The 18,789-nt window shown below is 38.3% G+C and overlaps 1 protein-coding gene across 2 annotated transcripts in view; it reads right to left on the reverse strand.

The window, feature by feature from the left end:
* Positions 1-18,789, reverse strand: part of CENPP (centromere protein P) — a 431,610-nt gene that overhangs the window by 293,284 nt on the left and 119,537 nt on the right. For both annotated transcript variants that reach the window (XM_058301476.2, XM_058301475.2), the window contains exon 5: positions 4,987-5,083. In XM_058301476.2, coding sequence (XP_058157459.1) covers positions 4,987-5,083 — 97 coding nt within the window. The remainder of the gene's footprint in view (positions 1-4,986; positions 5,084-18,789) is intronic.

The following is an 18,789-nucleotide window of genomic DNA, read 5'->3' on the forward strand; positions in this document are numbered from 1 at the left end:
TGTAAGCAAAAAATAAATTTTGTTGCATTAAACCGTTAAATTGGGGGGGGGGGTATTTGTTACTGCAGCATAACATAGTCTGACTGATACAGTAGAGCAATGGTTCCCAAATGTTTTCACCTGAAAACTTTTTTCTTGAGATACCGGGGCTGGGGATTGAACCCAGGATCTCATATGTGGGAAGCTTGCCATCAACCACTAAGCCACACTGGCTCCCATGAAAACTCTTAAGATCTAAAAATATGAAGGACTCTCAAGTGTTCATAATGTTACTTCTACTATGACTGATATACTTACAGATTAAGTATAGATTAAGTATAGATTATTCCTTGCAGTAATTCTATTGGAGGCACAGATACAGGGAATTAAATACTATTAATAATCAGGTTCATTTACCAAATAAAATATTGAACTCTATATCTTACAAAGACTATACCTTTTTTTTCTGCCAGTTTTTATAAAACTGATCTATACCATGTCCCCTAAGAAAGCTGCAATAAATTCCAAGTACCAAAAACTGATTATACTTTATGATTACAGTGAAGTAAAATTAGAAATTAATAATGGGATATATAAAATAAAACTAACCAAATAAAGGAAACTAACCACTTGAAATTTTTAAAAACCCCTGTGAGTAAAATTTGGATCAAAGAGGAAATGAAAATTGCAATCACAGACTAGGCAGAAAATACTGACAATGAGAATATTGTAATCACACATATGTACAGAACAAAGTTACAGTCAGACAAACTTATCACATCAAATTATAGGGAAGTGAATGTGGCTCAAGCAGTTGGGTATCTACTAAGCACATGGGAAGTCCTGGATTTGTTTCCCAGTGCCTCCTTAAAGATGAGCAAGACAGTAGGATGGTGCGGCAAGGTGAGTCAACGAGATATCACAACAAGGAGCCACAATGAGTAAACACAATGAGAAAAACAACAAGCAGGGAGTGGAGGTGGCTCAAGTGATTGGGTGCCTCCCTCCCACATGGGAGGTCCCAGTTCAGTTCCCAGTGCTCCTTAAAAAGATGAGCAGACACAGAGAGCACACAATGAACAGACACAGAGAGCAGACAGCGAGCACAAACAACAAGGGACAGGGGATAAATAAAAATAAATAAATCTTAAAAAAACATTATAATCATGAAATAAGGAGGAACGAAAATAAATGAAGTACTCGGTCAAGGAATTCGAAAGAAGACACACTCTATATTCATAACCCTAACCCAAACCTGAGGTAAGCAAGGAAGAAAAATAGTAAGAGACTATGCACATGAACAGGGCTTGGTCACCAATATGCTGAACTCATAACCAGTAAGATTTTAGTACTTCATTCTTAGATATAAATAGACAACCAGGATCACCAGATATTTTAGGAAAGATTCAGTACAAAAGAAACACACCAAAACATATAGGAAAAAGAAACTCATAAGAAACAAAGTAAGGAGTAAAAAGAAAAGAAAAAAAAATCCTTTAAAACCAATCTTTAATATACTTTAAGAAAGAAGAAAATTTAATGTATACAAAAAATAATATTGTGAGGAAATAAAAAATATTAAGAGAATTAGACAAAGCTTTTGATGATTAAATATATGGTAGCAAAAATTTTAAAATGAGATGAACTATAAAACTGAATAAATCTCTGATAAAAGGACTTGTACCCAAAATATACAATAACTCTTAAAACTCAACAATAAGAGATATTTTAAAAAACCATTTACCAAATGGGCAAACAGCACTTCACCAAAAATATATAGATTGAAGATAAGCCGAAGAAAAGATATCCAACATGCCCATAGAGAACTGCAAATTAAAACAATGAAATACTACTATGTACCTATTAGAAAGACTAACATACAAAACACTGATAACACCAAGTGCTGGAGAAGATGTGGAGCAATAGGAACTTTCATTCAGTGCTAGGGGGAGGAAGGCACAATGGTACAGCAATTTTGGAAAACATTTTGGCAGTTTCTTACATAGCTCAACATAGGCTTACCATACTATCTAGCAATCAGTGCTCTTAGGTACTTATCCAAATGAGTTGAAAACTTGTGTGCACTCAAAAACTCACACACAAATGCTGATAGCAGTTTTATTCATAACTGCCAAAAATTGGAAGCAACTAAAATGCCCTTCAACAGATGAATGGATAAACAAAATGTGGTATATCCATAACATGGAATATTATTCAGTGACAAAAGAAATGAACTATCAAGTCACGAAATGACACAGAGGAACTTTAAATGCATATTGCTAAGTGAAAGAAGCCAATCTGAAAAGGTCAGTGTATTAGTCAGCCAAAGGGGTGCTGATGCAAAATACCAGAAACTGGTTTGTTCTTATAAAGGGTATTTATTTGGGGTAGGAGCTAACAGATACCAGGCCATAAAGCATACGTTACTTCCCTCACCAAAGTCTATTTTCACCTGCTGGAGCAAGACGGCTGCCAACATCCATGAGAGTTCAGGCTTCCTGGATTTCTCCCTTCCAGAGACAGGTCATATCTGAGTAACAGTTTTAAAACTGAAGGATTTAACTTTATGAAAATCTCACTCCATTTGGCCTCCTGGAACACTGCTGTTTTGAATTTTTCCAACTGGATGATGCAGCTCTCTGCTATAATCACTAGCACTTAACCATTTTCTTTAGCCTAGCCCTCAGAAAGTGCTCAGTAAATGTTAGCTGTGATTATTGTGATTGCCATTACCACTGTCATCAGCATTACCCGACTACCTCACCCTGGTAGTAAGTAATGTAAGCCAGGAAAGCAACTTAAAACCAGGACAACGATCAAGCCACCTTTGTTCTAGACTCAATAGTTAAAATCCAGGGACATGCACACATTTATTCTACATATGCCAGAATTTTAAAACACAAGCATTTTTCCTACATTGTAAGTTTCCAAGAAACAGAAGAGATATATTGCAACTAATAAATTATGAAACATGGTTTGCATTACTTAGCTATGATTAGAGTATTGTAACCAGGAATCAACACTGTATAAGTATGGAAAAAGTTATTTTGTACAAAAATAGAACACACAGCTGTTTTGCTTAAGTGCCTGCCACTCTTTTGATATATTCTTTTACCAAGGCAGCTCTAATGTGTGTCATGAGCAAAAGTGTAAATTTGAAGCCAAGTGTGATACAGGGGACTGAGAAACTTCTACGTATGTACATTAAAGAACCACTTTTTGTCAGTTTTTATTTTTAGTTTAAACAAAATAAATTAGAGCCCCCCATTAAAAAAGAAATATAAAACTTATAATTCAAAATCCTGTTGGAAAATAAACTATGTGAACCTGAAAAACAACATTTCCAATCCCCTTTATCTTATTTACACACTAATTTTTATTATGTGATTTTTGATAATAGGATATTTTAAGAATGCAAATACAGGGAGTGGATGTGGCTCAAGCAGTTGAACACCTCCTTTCCACACGGGAGGTCCTGGGTTTGGTCCCAGGTTAGTTCCTGGTACCTCCTAAAAACAAAAAAAAGAACAAGCAAACAAACAAAAAAACAATCTCAGGGGAGCCACTCAGGGAAGTGGCTCAGTGGTTGAGTGTCAGCATCCTACATACAAGGTTCTGGGTTCATTCCTGGCCCTGGTACCTCAAAAAAATAAAAAAATAAAAAAATAAAAAAAAAGAACAAGAATGCAAGTACAGTTCTATCGAAAGAGGGTGTAAACATCCAAACATCCTTGTGCTCTGCCATTTGATCTGTATCCAACATAAATCCCCTAACTGAATCTGTGTTTGGTGTTGGAACCTATATTATCTCTCTCCATTGCATCCTCCTCCCTGTTGCCTTGCTTGAATCTTTGAAAGTCAATTTTCATCCATATGCTCATAATCATGTTTCTGCTTTAATCCTTGCCAGGCTTGAACTTCTATATATAAATCTCAATTTATATTTAAAGGGTCCAAGTTTGTTAAAACCTTCAATACAGCCTTTTAACAAAGACTCTTTGACTTTAACACTGTAGTGCCTGTAACACCAACGGCCTTTCCAAACAAGCCAACCAAAGATTGTGGTTGTGTGTGTGTATATGTATACTTGTTCTTAGTAATCTTATCACTAACAAAGCCCAGCTCCTTGAACTGCTCCATCCTTTTTAAGAAAAATATACCAGTTATGCTTCTATTCCTGCATAGAAATCACCTAATGGCAAATCAGCTTTTAGAAATGGAACTAATAATCACATTTTCCATTATCCATTCACATCCACAGGCCAAAGAACATATTAAATTATTCGGTACCTTAAAAGCAAGCACACCCCCAAGCATTATTGTATTTTACCAATTATAAAGCAGAGATATTTAATTGCTCTGGCACAACAGTACCTGACAGCAACCGTAAGAGAATCATGAGCATGCCTCAAAGGACTACAGTACAGGTATTACCATGCTTCATTCTGCCAGTTTTAATCAGCACAACTTAACAGAATGTTTAAATCCAAAGTAAAGGAGAGTCAGTGCATGTTTTTTAAAAAATGGTCATAATTTAGCTAAGTTTCTGTGGTAACCTGAACCTTGAGAAATTACTTATAGCCTAGGAAATAAAAAGAAGTCTTTGAAGTAACCTTCTCACACTTAAGAAGCATCACTTCACAAGAATTTTAATTCAACATTTAAACTTGAAATGTGTAATAGTTAAGAAGCTCAGATACATAGTCTGACTCAAGAAGTTAAGATTACATTGCTTTGTGATGAACTAGCTATGATTACATTCCTTATTAGTTTTTGCCATTTTATTTCAAGTACTGTTGACAGACTGATGTTTCAATAACTACATTTCTTTCAAAATATTCTATAATATAAATGGTTCACTGATTTGTACAAAAGCAGTCTGTCTTTCATTTATTCCAAATAACTGCAAATTCCAAAAGCTACTAAAAAGGTTTTCCATTGTTTGAAAAGTTTAAAGCCAAGTTCATTTTCCATATATGATTAAATTTTAAAAACTTTAGACTTTACCTTGAAATGTTTAAATGTACGCTTACGATATTCACACCACTCTACAAAATAGTGTAGGCTTCTGAAAAACATGAAAAGATCTCTTCTTTCCTCTGCTCTGTAGAAATAAAAGATTCTATGATTAATAAATATAATTAAATGATAGCCCCAACCTAGTTTTCTTTATTTTGTATTATTCCTTTTTATATATCTTATACTAAAGCTGAAAAAAGTATTAATATTTGATATATCTATATTTATGAACCCTGTACCTCTCAACCCAATATGATTGCTAATGCTGACTGCTAATGAGACTTTCTCAGTCCAGAATGCCCTTTTCCCCATCTTCAAATATTTACCCGTTTTTCAAGATATGCTCAATTGCCAAATTCTCCTTGAAATCATACTTGATGACCTCACTGCCACACCATATGCCCCATTCCCTAATAGCTTGAAATGCTTTCTCATTTTTCTGCCTATGGCTTTGAGTTTCCACAGGAATTTATCTTTACTGTCCTAATATTTTATCTATTGCAACGCCAACATCCATGTATTCTAACAAATGCTACAAGCAACTTGAGAGCAAGATCCATATATTCATTTAATCATTCATTCAATACATGCTGATGGGAGTGGGGCTCTAGTTTTAATCACAAGAGTAAGCACATTCCACCCGAACACTCCTAATTAGTTACAATTTAAACCCTGTTCATAACACATGAAGCAACTATCAGATTCTGAATTGTGGAGAGAAAACAAAATTAATAGGATTTCAGGAAGTCGAGGGAGGACCTGGTGATGAGGTCCCTGGGGTTTATATTTGCCTCTTCTATATCTCAGTCTGGGCACTAAAGCCGGCTTTTAACAGAGAATTGCCAAAAGGTACAAAAAACACACAAAAGGCCCAGGAGAGACTTCTAGGCAGCAGACTCAGATGGGAATGGCCCTGCTAATACCAAGGGAGAGCTGTGCTCCTCCCTTCAAACAAGCACTGTTGCCACGTAGCCTGGGGTGGGAGGCCTGCTGCTGGCGATAAGCAAATACCAAAAAAGAGGCAGTGTCCTCATTCTCCTCACACAGGGCTGACGCCAGGGAGACGCTGCAATGAAGAGTTATCAACTAGCCCCACCTAGCACTAAATAAACAATAACAAAGAGGCGGTACCAGCAACAAACACAGTGGGATGCTCTGTCAACTATCCACATACATCCTATATCAAGCAGATAGTGTGGGAGAAGCAGAGAAGCAGGACCTAGAGAAAGGAATCTTTAAATCTCTGTATGAAGTCTTGGGATCACCACCAAGGGCTTCATATATAAAACCTTACAGAATCAACAAAGGGAAAATACTAAGAAGTGAATTATGGTGAAGAATATTGCCTAGGATTCAGATTGACCTCTGAGTAATGCACAAGTAAAGCAGACAAAAATAGGTATTTGAACTACAGCCTGTAAAAGTGGGTCAGGATGTGCAGTTTGAATAAAAGTGTGTTAACAAGGATTTTCAGTGAAAACGATTGAGTAAGGACCTCCAGGGCCAACCCTCTACAAAAACACCAAAAGAACCAGAAAAAAAAAAAGTCTGAATCAACCTTATAAAAATAATAAAAGATAATCCAAAATTTATAGCAACCAAGCAAATGCTTAACCAGGAGAAAAGTCACTGAAACAGGGTAAGAGAGCTTTGTGTTAGTAAATTTACCTTATCCTCAATTAGCCCATGCCCATCTAGTGAAGTTCCCACTCTGAAAGGAGCAGAGTAGATCTTGTTCCCATGGAATTATGCTTGTCTATTTTGACCTTTCTGAAAGTTTCCTGAAAGACTAGAGCAAAGAGCCTGCCTTGGTTCCACCTAATTTAAAACTTTCTCTGAGTAGATAAACAGCTATGGTGGAGACATTCCTCAAAAACATTGAAACCCAGATGAAGAAGCCTCTGCCCACCTGTAACAAAAAAAAATAACAGTTGTGGCAATCAGTAGATAGGCTGAAATGGGGGTGTGGGGAAGTTGGGGAGTAAAAATATTTGAGAGAATAAGGACATTGAAAAGAACCTGTATATACCAGAGAGCCAAGAAAGCCATGCAGAATGCAAGCTCAGAAAGGAACAGAGAAGACCCTAACTTTCACTTCTGGCTGATCTTTAGACTAAGAGTAAACAGGAAGTGAAACCTCAGGCAGAATTGTGAACAGCCTAGTTAAGTGTTGAAGAAGTGGCCCAACAAAGTCAAAATGAAAAGACTTATAGAGACATTTTTTTCCCTTTTCTCTCTCTCTTTCATTTTTTTCCTTTTTGTACATCAAAATACTCAAAATAGTCAGTTTTCAACAAGGAACTGCTCAGCATGCAAAGACACAAGAAAGTATGGCCCATGCTATAATGATAAAAAGTTTTTGTGTGTTGCATAGACATCCATCTTACTTTGCTAAGCCACTTGCCTTAACACTGACCTCGGGCCTAATTAAAACAGCAGCTTTCCAATTCTGGGGCATAAACTTTCCCAGAGCCCAAACCCACACCACACACACACCTCCCCAAACCCACAGCTGGTTACAAATGATAAGCTCACCATCCCTAACACTCACACTTCTAGTCCCTTTTCCCTTTCCATGCATGTTTACTTTAAAATAACCAATCTCTGACTCCTGTGGGAAATCTACTAACCTCCACCCCTGGACCATAAAAAAGGCACAAGTCCAATGGTCCTCTTGCTCTGCAATGTACTCCTCACTGGTTGAGTCAACCAGACCAAACATGGGTCCTATCAACCCCTCGGGGCAACTATCTCTTTATGGGACCCGGGAGTAACAAACTACCTTTTATCATGTCTTATGGCCTTCATTTCCCATTGTGCTACACCTGATCTAGAGGAATTCTTCAGCAGATTTGAACAGGTAGAAGAATCAGTGAATATGAAGATAACTCAAATGAAATTAAGCTCGTTGAGGAAAAGAAAGAAAAAAGAAGGAAGAAAAATGAACAGAGTCTGTGACAGTTTGATATTGCTTATGAATTCCAAAGATATTGGATTATGTTTGTAAACCAGTCTGTCCCTCTGGGCATATTAGATTATATTGGATTCAGAGGTTTTACTTTTACCTGATTAAATAATGATTAAGGCTTTGATTGGGCTACATCAGTAGGACATTACATCCCCGCCCCCTTGGTGAGCAGGGACTCATAGAGAAACCACACAGCAGAGAAGGGAGGTTGAAGTTTTAAGCTGGAGTCCAGGAAGTAAACATACAGGATGAGAGATGAGCCATCTGCCTGATAGTCCACAGCTGACCTTTTAGAGAGAATCGAGCCCCAGAGAGAGAGACAAAGCCTGGAGAGCATGATGAACTACAGCAGATATTGGAAGAAGCCAAGATTATGGAGTCTTAAGAGAAAGAGGAAGGCTGAGGAAGATGAGCAGTCATCTTGCTCCAACACATAGCAATAGACATTGGTGAGGGAAGTAACTTTTGCTTTATGGCCTGATAACTGTAAGCTTCTACCCCAAATATATACCTTTTATAAAAACCAACTGATTTCTGGTATTTTGTATCAGCAAATACAGAGCCTAAAAGACTTGTGGTCTACAAATCAAGCAAACCAATATACACATAATAGGAGTTGCAGAAGCAGAGGAGAAAAAGGGGCAAAGAGAATACTTGAAGAAATAATGATAGAAAATCTACAATATTGAATTGAAAAAAATTAATCTATATACCCATCAACAAGCTCCAAGCAGGAAAAGCTTGAAAGAGGTTCACACCTAGACGTACCATAATCTAACTATTGAAAGATAAAGATAAAGAGAGAATCTTTAGGGAAGTGGACTTAGCCCAGTGGTTAGGGCATCCGTCTACCACATGGGAGGTCCACGGTTCAAACCCTGCGCCTCCTGGACCCATGTGGAGCTGGCCCATGCGCAGTGCTGATGCGCGCAAGGAGTGCCATGCCACGCAGGGGTGTCCCCACATAGGAGAGCCCCACGTGCCAGGAGTGTGCCCCATAAGGAGAGCCACCCAGCATGAAAGAAAGTGCAGCCTGCCCAGGAATGGTGCCACCCACACGGAGAAATGACACAACAAGATGACGCAGTAAAAAGAAACAGATTCCCATGCCGCTGACAACAAAAGAAGCAGACAAAGACGACACAGCAAACAGACTCAGAGAACAGACAACTGGGGTGTGGGGGGAAGGGGAGAGAAATAAATAAATAAATAAAATCTTTTAAAAAAGAGAGAGAGAATCTTTAAAGCTGTAAGAGAGAAATGACTCATTATATAGATTAACGTCACAAAACAAAGAGGACAGAAGACAGTGTGATGACATATTTAAAGTGGTATGAGAAAAAGACCATCAAACATGAATTTCATATCCTACAAAACTGTCCTTCCAGGATGAATGAAAAATAAAGACATTCTGAGATATACAAAAGCTGAATAAGTTCATTCCTACCAGACCTGCACTAAAATAAATGCTAGAAATAAAAGCTGAAATAAAAGAATTCTAGATAGTAACTCCAAAACATTTGAAGAATAAGAATACTGGTAAAATTAAGTACGGAGGTAAATATAAAAACCAGTATAATTGTCAGATCCAAGATAGCAGACTAGGGAGCAGCAGGCTGCAATAGTCCTACAGAAGGGGTAGGAAGACAGGCAGGTTTGCTGGTCATAGTGGAAGCAGTGAGACCACAGGGTGATGAGTTAGTGAGGGGGAGTCTAGCCATGCAGTGGGACAATTGGCACAGGTGGCCAGCAATGGTGGGTGGGGGGATAGCCAGGTACAGGGGTAGCATCAGGGACAAAGGGAAAGTGGTGTGGGTGACTGGCTAGTTGGGGCCTGTCCAGATATTGATGACCTGAGAAGTAGACTTGTTTTCTTTTATTTTTCTTCCTCTTCCTTTTTTAATTTTAAAAATTCCTCTTCATTTCCCTTTCATCTTTTCTTCTTTTTTTTTCTTTTTTCAGTTAAACACAGGCAATTCTAAAGATTTAGAATAAGTGAAATCAAGTGTCAAAGAAGAGACTTAACAAAAAGTCAAACAAAAATAAAACCATAGTCAAGGGAAGCAGATGTGGCGCAAGCGACTAAGCTCCCGCCTACCACATGGGAGGTCCCGGCTTCAGTTCCAGTGCCTCCTGAAGAAGATAAGCAAGACAGTGAGCTGATGCAATGGGCAGGCGCTGTGAGCTGATGCAACAAGATGATGTGGAAAAAAAAAAAGAGACACAAAGGGGAAAGACGATGAGAGACACTAGAAAGCAGGAAGATGAGGGATTGAGTGCCTATCTCCCACACGAAATGTTCCAGGTTCAGTTCCTGGTGCCTCCTAAAGAGAAGACAAGCAGACAAAGGAGAGCAAACAGCAACTAGACAGAGAGAGCAGACAGCAAGCGCAAAACAACGATTTATTTTATTTTTAAAATAAAATCTTTAAAAATATAAACCATAGGCAAGAAAGAGAAACTTACCAGCAGAGTAAATGCATGAAGATAAAGAGATGCCTAGACATCAGCCAAAAATTATAAGCCATGCTAAGTAACAGGAAGATATGGCTCAGTCAATGGTCCAAACTAAAAAGCCAGAGATGTATAATTTGGAACAATTAATCAAAGATGTCGAAACAAATCCCCTAAATCTTTTCAAGGAGATGAAGGAAGAGATAAAAGATAGTAAAAAGACATAACAAGACACTGGGTAAGCATACAGAAGAAACTGCAAACATAGATTTAAACAATAACAGATTTTATGGTAATGAAAGGCACAACAGGAGAAATTAAAAATACACTAGATTCACACAGCAGCAGATTTGAACAGGCAGAGAAAACAGCTAGCAATTAGAAGATAGGACAACAGAAATCACAGAGATAGAAGGATAGGAAAAAATTGAGCATGGACTAAGGGAATTGAATGACAGCATGAAATGCATAAACATATGCATTACTGGTATCCCAGAGGGAAAAAAGAAGGGAAAGGGGCAAAGGAGTGTTTGAGGAAATAAATCCGAAAATCCCCCAAGTCTTATGAGGGTCATAGATGTACATACTTCAAACGGAATAAATCCCAGGAGATCTACTCTGAGACACATACTAATCAGAGCACTACATCCCAAAACAGCAGGATATAATTCTTCTCAAGTGCTCATGGATCATTCTCCAAGATAGACTACATGTTAGGTCATAGAGCAAGTCTCAATGAACTTAGAAAGATTACTATTATACAAAGCACTTTCTCTGACCACAACATAAAGACGCTGGTGCTGGAAATCATAATGGATGGAGAACTGGAAAACTGACAAATATATGGAAATTAAAAAACACACTCTTAAACAATCAGGGGGTCAAGGAGAAAATTACAAGAGAAATCGGTAAATATCTCGAGGTGAAAGAAAATGAGAACATTTTAATACATGTGGGATCAACTAGAAAAAATGTACATAGCTATTACAAAATGGTAAAAATACAGTGATGTATGGGAAGATACAATTAATGTAATTTATGGACTATAGTTAACAGCAATATTTTAATATTCTTGCATCAATGTCAAAGAAGATATTATATCGATGCTAAGGGTCAATAATAGGGATGTATGAGATTTTTTCTTTTAGACTAAGGAAACATTCAAAGGTTTCCTGGGGCAATGATTGCACCACTCTATGATAAAAGTGAGAGCCACTGTGTATACTTTGGATAGAATGTACAAGGCATGGACAGTACCACGCCTTGTAGTGGAAGATGGACTGTGGTTAACAGTACAAATATAAGAGTATTCTCTCATGAACTGTAACAAATGTACAATACTAATACATAAAGTTAACAATAGGGGATGTATAAGAAAAATATACGAAGAGTATGCTATGGACCATAGTTGGTAATAGTCTGACCATGCTCTTTCATAATCTATAACAAATGTTCCACAACAATGTGAGATGTTGGTGGAGGGGTGATGTATGGGAATTCTGCACATTATACGGGATTGTTTTGTATGCTCACAACTTCTCTAATAAAAAAAAAACAAACACTCATAGGATGCAGCAAAGGCAGTGCTCAGAAGGAAAGTTATAGCCCAAAATGTGAAAATTAAATAAGAAAAAGATCGCACTGTACATCTGGAGAAACTAGAAACTAGAAAAACTAATCCCAAAACAAGCAGAAAAAATTAAATAATGAAAATTCGAGCAGAATTAGATGACATTAAGAATTAAAAAAAAACAAACAATAGAATTAAATCCAAAAGCTTGGACAATGGATGTGATTCGAGCAGTTGAGCTCCCACCTCCCATATGGGAGGTCCTGGGTTCAGTTCATGGTGACTTTTGAAGAAACAAAAATGAACAACAAGCAAAACAAACAAAATAGCTCAGGGAAGGTGATGTGGTTCAGTGGTTGAGCACCAGTGTCCCACATATGAGGTCCCGGATTCAGTCCTCAGCCCCCTCAACTGACAAACCTTTAGCAGGACTAACAAAGAAAAAAAGAGAAAAGATGCAAGTAAATAAAATCAGAAACAAGAGAAGGGACATCACCAGTGACCTCATAGAAATAAGAAGGATAAGAGGATACTATGGAAACTGTATGCCAGCAAGCTGGACAACTAAAATGAAATGTACGAATTTCTAGACACACAAAAAAACCTACACTGATGAAAGAAGAAAAGGAGACCACAAGAGACCAATTACACCACACTTCCTGTGCCGCTGGCGACAACAGAAGCGGACAAAGAAACAAGACGCAGCAAATAGACACCAAGAACAGACAACCAGGGGAGGGGGAAATTAAATAAATAAATAAATCTTAAAATAAAAAAAAAAAAAAGAGACCAATTACAAGTAATGAGATTGAATCAGTCTTTAAAAACCTACTAACAAAGAAAAGCCAAGAACCATCTAGATGGCAACCAATCATTGCAAGAAGAAATAATGTCAATCCTACTCAAACTTTTCCAAAAAATTGAAGAGGAGGAAACAGTACCTTACTTATTCTATGAAAACAACATCACCCTAATTCAAAAGCCAAATGAAGATGCTACAAAAGTAAATTACAGACCAATCTCTCTAATGAGTTTAGTCTGCAAAAATCCTCAACAAAATTCGTGCAAATCAGATACAACAACACCTTAACTGAATTATACATCACGATCAAGTGGGTTTTATTCCAGGTCTACAAGGATGGTGTGAGATAAGAAAATTAATTAATGTAACACATTAACAAATTGAAGGAGAAAAATTACATGACCATCTCTATCCATGCAGAAAAGGCATTTGACAAAATTCAAGAAAGAAAATTTTTCCTTGATAAAACACTTTGAAAGATAGGAACAGAAGAAACCATCCTCAACATGATAAAGGGCATATATGAAAAACCTACAGCTAACATACTCAATTGTGAAGGACTAAAAGGTTTCCCTCTAAGATCCAGAACAAGACAAGGATGCTCAGTGTCACCACTCTTACTCAACATCGTGCTAGGGCAGTTAGGAAAGAAAAAGAAATAAAAGGCATCCAAATTGAAAAGGAAAAAAATAAAACTTTCACTATTCACAGATGACATAATCATACATGTAGAAAGTCCTGAAAAATCTACAACAAAGCTAGTAGAGCTAATAAATGTGTTCAGCTAAGTGGCCAGATATAAGATCAACATACAAAATTCAATAGTGTTTCTAAACCCTAGGAATGAGAAATCTGAGGAGGAAATCAAGAAATAAAAAATCCATTTAAAATAGCAACTAAAAAATTCAAATATCTAGGAATAAATTTAACCAAGGATGTAAGAGTCTTGTACGCAGAAAATGATACAACATTGCTAAAAAAAAAAAATCAAAGAAGACCTAGATAAATGGAAGGGTATTTCATGTACATGGACTGGAAGACTAAGAATCATTAAGATATCAATCCTACTCAAATTGATTTATAGATTCAACGCAATCCCAGTCAAAATTCCAACAGTCCTGTTGCACAAATGTAAAAGCCAATTATAATTATTTGGAAGGCAGGGGTCTCAAATAGCTAAAAACTTCTTGGAAAAAAAAAAAAAAGAATTTGGAGGACCCATACTACCTGACTTTAAAGCATATTATAGGGAAGCAGATTTGGACCAACAGATAGGGCATCTGCCTACCACATGGGAGGTCCAAGATTCAAACCAGGGGCCTCCTGACCCATGTGATGAGCTGGCCCATGCACAGAGCTGATGTACGCGTAGGGGAGCCCATGTGCAACAAGTACACCCCGTAAGGAGGGCAGCCCAGTGCAAAAAAAAATGCAGCCTGTCCAGGAATGGCGCCACACACACGGAGAACTGACGCAGCAAGATGGCGCAACTAAATGAGACACAGATTCGGGGTGCCACTGACAAGAATACAGGCGGACACAGAACACATAGTGAATGGACACAGAGAGCAGACAACTGGGGGGGAGCGGGAAAGGGGAAAGAAATAAATTTTAAAAAAATAAAATAAAAAATAAAGCCTATTATAAATCTCCAGTGGAGCAAAGCAAACCCTTTGCTCTTAATGTCATTTAATTCTGCTCTAATCTTCATTACTATGTCTAACATTTTGTCAAAATCTTTTGGTATTGGCAAAAGGTTAGACATACTGACGAAAAGAATTGAATTGAGGGGGGGGGGCAAGATGGTGTCTGAGTGAGTGCACCTTATAGTCTCTCCTGCAAAGAGGCAGCCAAGTGGGGTTGGAGCGCTGCGGAAGAGGGCTATCTTGAGGGCTTGCAAGGCGGAGGGTATATGGATGTCGATTTGGAGAGACAGTGACAGAGGTGGTGCTTGCTAAAGGTAGAATTGCGGGTTACAAGTACAGAGGTCGGAAGCTGTGGGCTGGCGGGACCCTACCCCCTGGGGCAGCCTTGGTGTTCCCTGTGACCTGTTGGTTGTGCGGTGGCGTTCCTGGGCACCGTGGTTCCCAGATGCATGGTCCCCAGGTCCGCAGTCCCCAGGTCCGCGTCCCCTGAGCCCCCATAGCTCGTGTTCCACGGACCTATGTATCCTGGGTCTTCAGTGTCCTGGACTTCCCTTTCCTGAGTCCAGCGCTCCCAGAGTTCCAGGATTGCCCTAGCCCTCCAGTTTTGGACTGATTCCGTGGCTGGGAGGGATTCGGTGGGAGAAGGAGCTGGGGGGCCTGGCTAATATGGGTTCAATTTTCTGGTGTTTCCCCGCCCCCCTTTTTCCTTTTTTTTTTGTTTTGCTTGGAGGAGTATACCAGCTGGCTCGGGGAGAGCCTGGGAAGAAAGGAGTGATGAATTTCCTGAGAAAGCCCAATTCACCTAAATACCCTGGGATAGGAAACTTGGTCTGCGAGAAGGTGGAGTCAGATAATCAACTAGCCCTCTCGTAGCACACCTAAAAGAGAGGGACTATAGGAGGTGCTTTCTAGCCTCCAATAGCATACTTGGGGTTCCTGGTGAGGTGTGGGTGCTCTCTCTCTGGAAATTAAGAGTCATTGTTGTCTGTGCAGAGGTGGTTCAACAAGTACCCACTTGAATCTCCTACCGGACCTCTCAGGCAGCTTTCCTCCTGCCCTGGAGAGAGAGAAGTGAGGAAGGGAGAAAGGGGGAACGTCAGATCCCTAAGCGTTTTATTTAACTGCCAAGAGGATTCCTTGCTTAAAACATTGTTGGGTATTTGTTGGTTTGTGTTCCTGTTTTTCCTTCCTCTTTATCCCCCCAAGGCCCTTTTTTCTTTCTGTTTTTTTTTCTTTTTCTTTTTCTTGCTTGCTTCCCCCCTCCCTTTTGTACCTTTTTTTTTCTTTTCTTTCTTTCTTTCTGTTCTTTTTCATTCTTTTTATATTAGGTGCTGCAGGGAGCGCTTCACATTTGCTGTATTTCCTCTTTTCTGTGTGTTTTGATTTTGGCCACCAACACTATCCCCTTTACTCTACATCTTTGTATCTTCCATCATTGATTGTTTCTCTTACATTATACCTCTCTTTGTTTGCCCCCCTATTTTTCTGACTTTTTATTTCTAATACCTTTGTTCTGTTTTCTGTCTTATATTCACTAATTACATTATTACCCTTTCTTTCTCTTTCCCTCTCTCCTGAACACATTGGTCCTTTATTTTTATTTATTTACTTTAAAGAGTTTTTTTTAAGATTTGTTTTTTATTTATTTCTCTCCCCTCCCCCTGCAACCCCCCCATTGTCTGCTCTCTGTGTCCATTCACTGTATGTTCTTCTGTGACCACTTCTATCCTTAGCAGCAGCACTGGGAATCTGTGTTTCTTTTTGTTGCATCATCTTGCTGTATCAGCTCTCCCTGTGTGTGGTGCCATTCCTGGGCAGGCTGCACTTTCTTTTGCGCTGGGCGGCTCTCCTTATGAGAAACACTCCTTGCGCATGGGACTCCCATACACGGGGGACACCCCTGCGTGGCAGGGCACTCCTTGCGCACATCAGCACTGCACATGGGCCAGCTCCACATGGGTCAAGGAGGCCCAGGATTTGAACAGCGGACCTCCCATGTGGTAGGCAGACACCCTATCCATTGGGCCAAGTCTGCTTCCCACACTGGCCCTTTAATTCACACTATATTCCTCCCCATATTCAGTCTCCTATCTCATTGTATGTACTCTACTTTCCTTACTGTTATAACTCTACATACCTTAAATGAGTCTAATATCAATTATCTTAGATCTCACATGGTTCTTCTCTTAATATTTACTATCATTATTACTATAATTCATTTTCTTTTCTTACTCCTTGTGTTTTCTCTGGCCCTAATATTTTCCTTCAAGTGAACTTAGCCAACAACAAGGAAACAGAATAAGAAGAACAAAGTGACAAAGAGAAGACTTAACATGCACGCAAAAACAACTAATTAAACCCTAAACTAGACAAAGAACCTAAGCAACGAATTAAACGTGTCAAGATAAAATGATGACCAAACAGCAACAAAAAACTACACACCAAACCAATAATCAGGAAAACATGCCCCGATCCAATGAACAAACTAAAAACCAGGAAGAGGAGCAGAATATCAAAGAAGTGATTAAAGCTCTCAAAACATATAATAGGGACCAATTCAATGAAGTGAAGGAAGAGATTAAGAATATGAAGAAAACACTTGGAGAGAATACAGAAGAAATTGCAATCATAAACAAAAAGATAACATATGATTGTGATGAACAGCACAATTCAAGAAATCAAAAATACACTCTCAGCAAATAACGGCAGACTCAAAGGGCAGAGGAGAGACTTAATGATGTGGAAGACAGTACATCTGAAATCAAGCAGATAGTAGAACTGATTGATAAAAAGATAGAAAAAATCCAGCAGGGACTTAGGGACGTGAATGACAATGCAAAATGCGCAAACATATGCATTATAGACATCCCAGAAGGAGAAGAGGAAAGGGGACAGAAGGGAAAGGGGACAGAAGGGGTGTTGGAGGAAACAATGGCTGAAAACTTCCCAAACCTATTGAGAGAGATAGATGTACATGTCAAGGAAGCACAACGCACCCCAAACAGCTTAAATCCCAATAGGCCTACCCCAAGACATATACTTGTCAAATTATCCAATGCTTGAGACAAAGAGAAAATACTAAAAACAGCAAGAGAAAAGAGAACCATCACATACAAAGAAGGCTCCAAAAGATTAAGTGCTGATTTCTCATCTGAAGCCATGGAGGCAAGAAGGCAGTTGTATGACATAGTCAAGGTACTAAAAGAAAAAAATTTCCAACCAAGAATGCCCTATCCAGCAAAGTTAGCATTCAAAAATGATGGAGAGTTCAAAATATTCACAGATAAACAGAAACTAAAAGAGTATACCAACAAGAATCCTGCCCTTCAAGAAATACTAAAGGGACTTCTGCAGGAAGAAAGAAAAAAACAATAGAGACAGAGTTGCAGGAGTGTGTAAAAACAATTAAAAAGACAAAAACAGTAAAAGAAAATCAAACAAAATATGACAAACACAAATCTAAAAAAAAATATGCCTAATATAAATAATTCCTTTAAAGTAATACCACTGAATATCAATGGATTAAATGCACCTGTCAAGAGACTCAGACTGGAAGATTGGATATGACCCATCTATATGCTGTCTACAAGAAACACATCTTAGACCCAGGGATTCAAGGAGGTTGAAAGTGAATAGCTGGAAAACAATCTTACAAGCTAACAATAATCAAAAAAGGGCAAGAGTAGCTATATTAATATCAGACAAAATAGACCTTAAATGCAAAAGAATAGTGAGAGACAAAGATGAACACTACATAGTGAAAGGGATAATCTTTCAAGGAGAAGGAACAATCATAAACATTTATGCCTCCAAATATGTGAGGCAAATACTGGAAAAACTAAGTGAAGGAATAGATACCTCTCAAATTATAGTAGGGGACTTTAATATACCACTATCAACTTTGGACAGAACATCTCAAAAGAGAATCAATAAAGAAATAAAGACTTTGAACAATATATTAGAGGTGCTGGACCTAATAGACATATTCAGAACATTACATCCAAATACAGCAGGATATACATTCTTCTCAAGTGCACATGGATCATTTTCCAAGACAGACCACATGCTAGGCCACAGAAAATGTCTCAATGAATTTTGAAAGATTGAAATCATACAAAATAATTTCTCTGACCACAGTGGAAAGAAGCTGGAAACCTGCAAGGGCCAGAGACCCAGATTTGGCACCAAGATTTGGAAGTTAAACAACACACTCTTAGAAAAAGTGTGGGTCAAGGAGGAAATCACAAAAGAAATCAATAACTACCTTGAAACTAATGAAAACGATAACACAACATATCCATACTTATGGGATGCAGCAAAAGCAGTACTGAGAGGGAAATCCATAACCATA

The sequence above is a fragment of the Dasypus novemcinctus genome, chromosome 8 (assembly GCF_030445035.2).
Source record: "Dasypus novemcinctus isolate mDasNov1 chromosome 8, mDasNov1.1.hap2, whole genome shotgun sequence".
In the NCBI taxonomy this organism is placed as follows: Eukaryota; Metazoa; Chordata; class Mammalia; order Cingulata; family Dasypodidae; genus Dasypus; species Dasypus novemcinctus.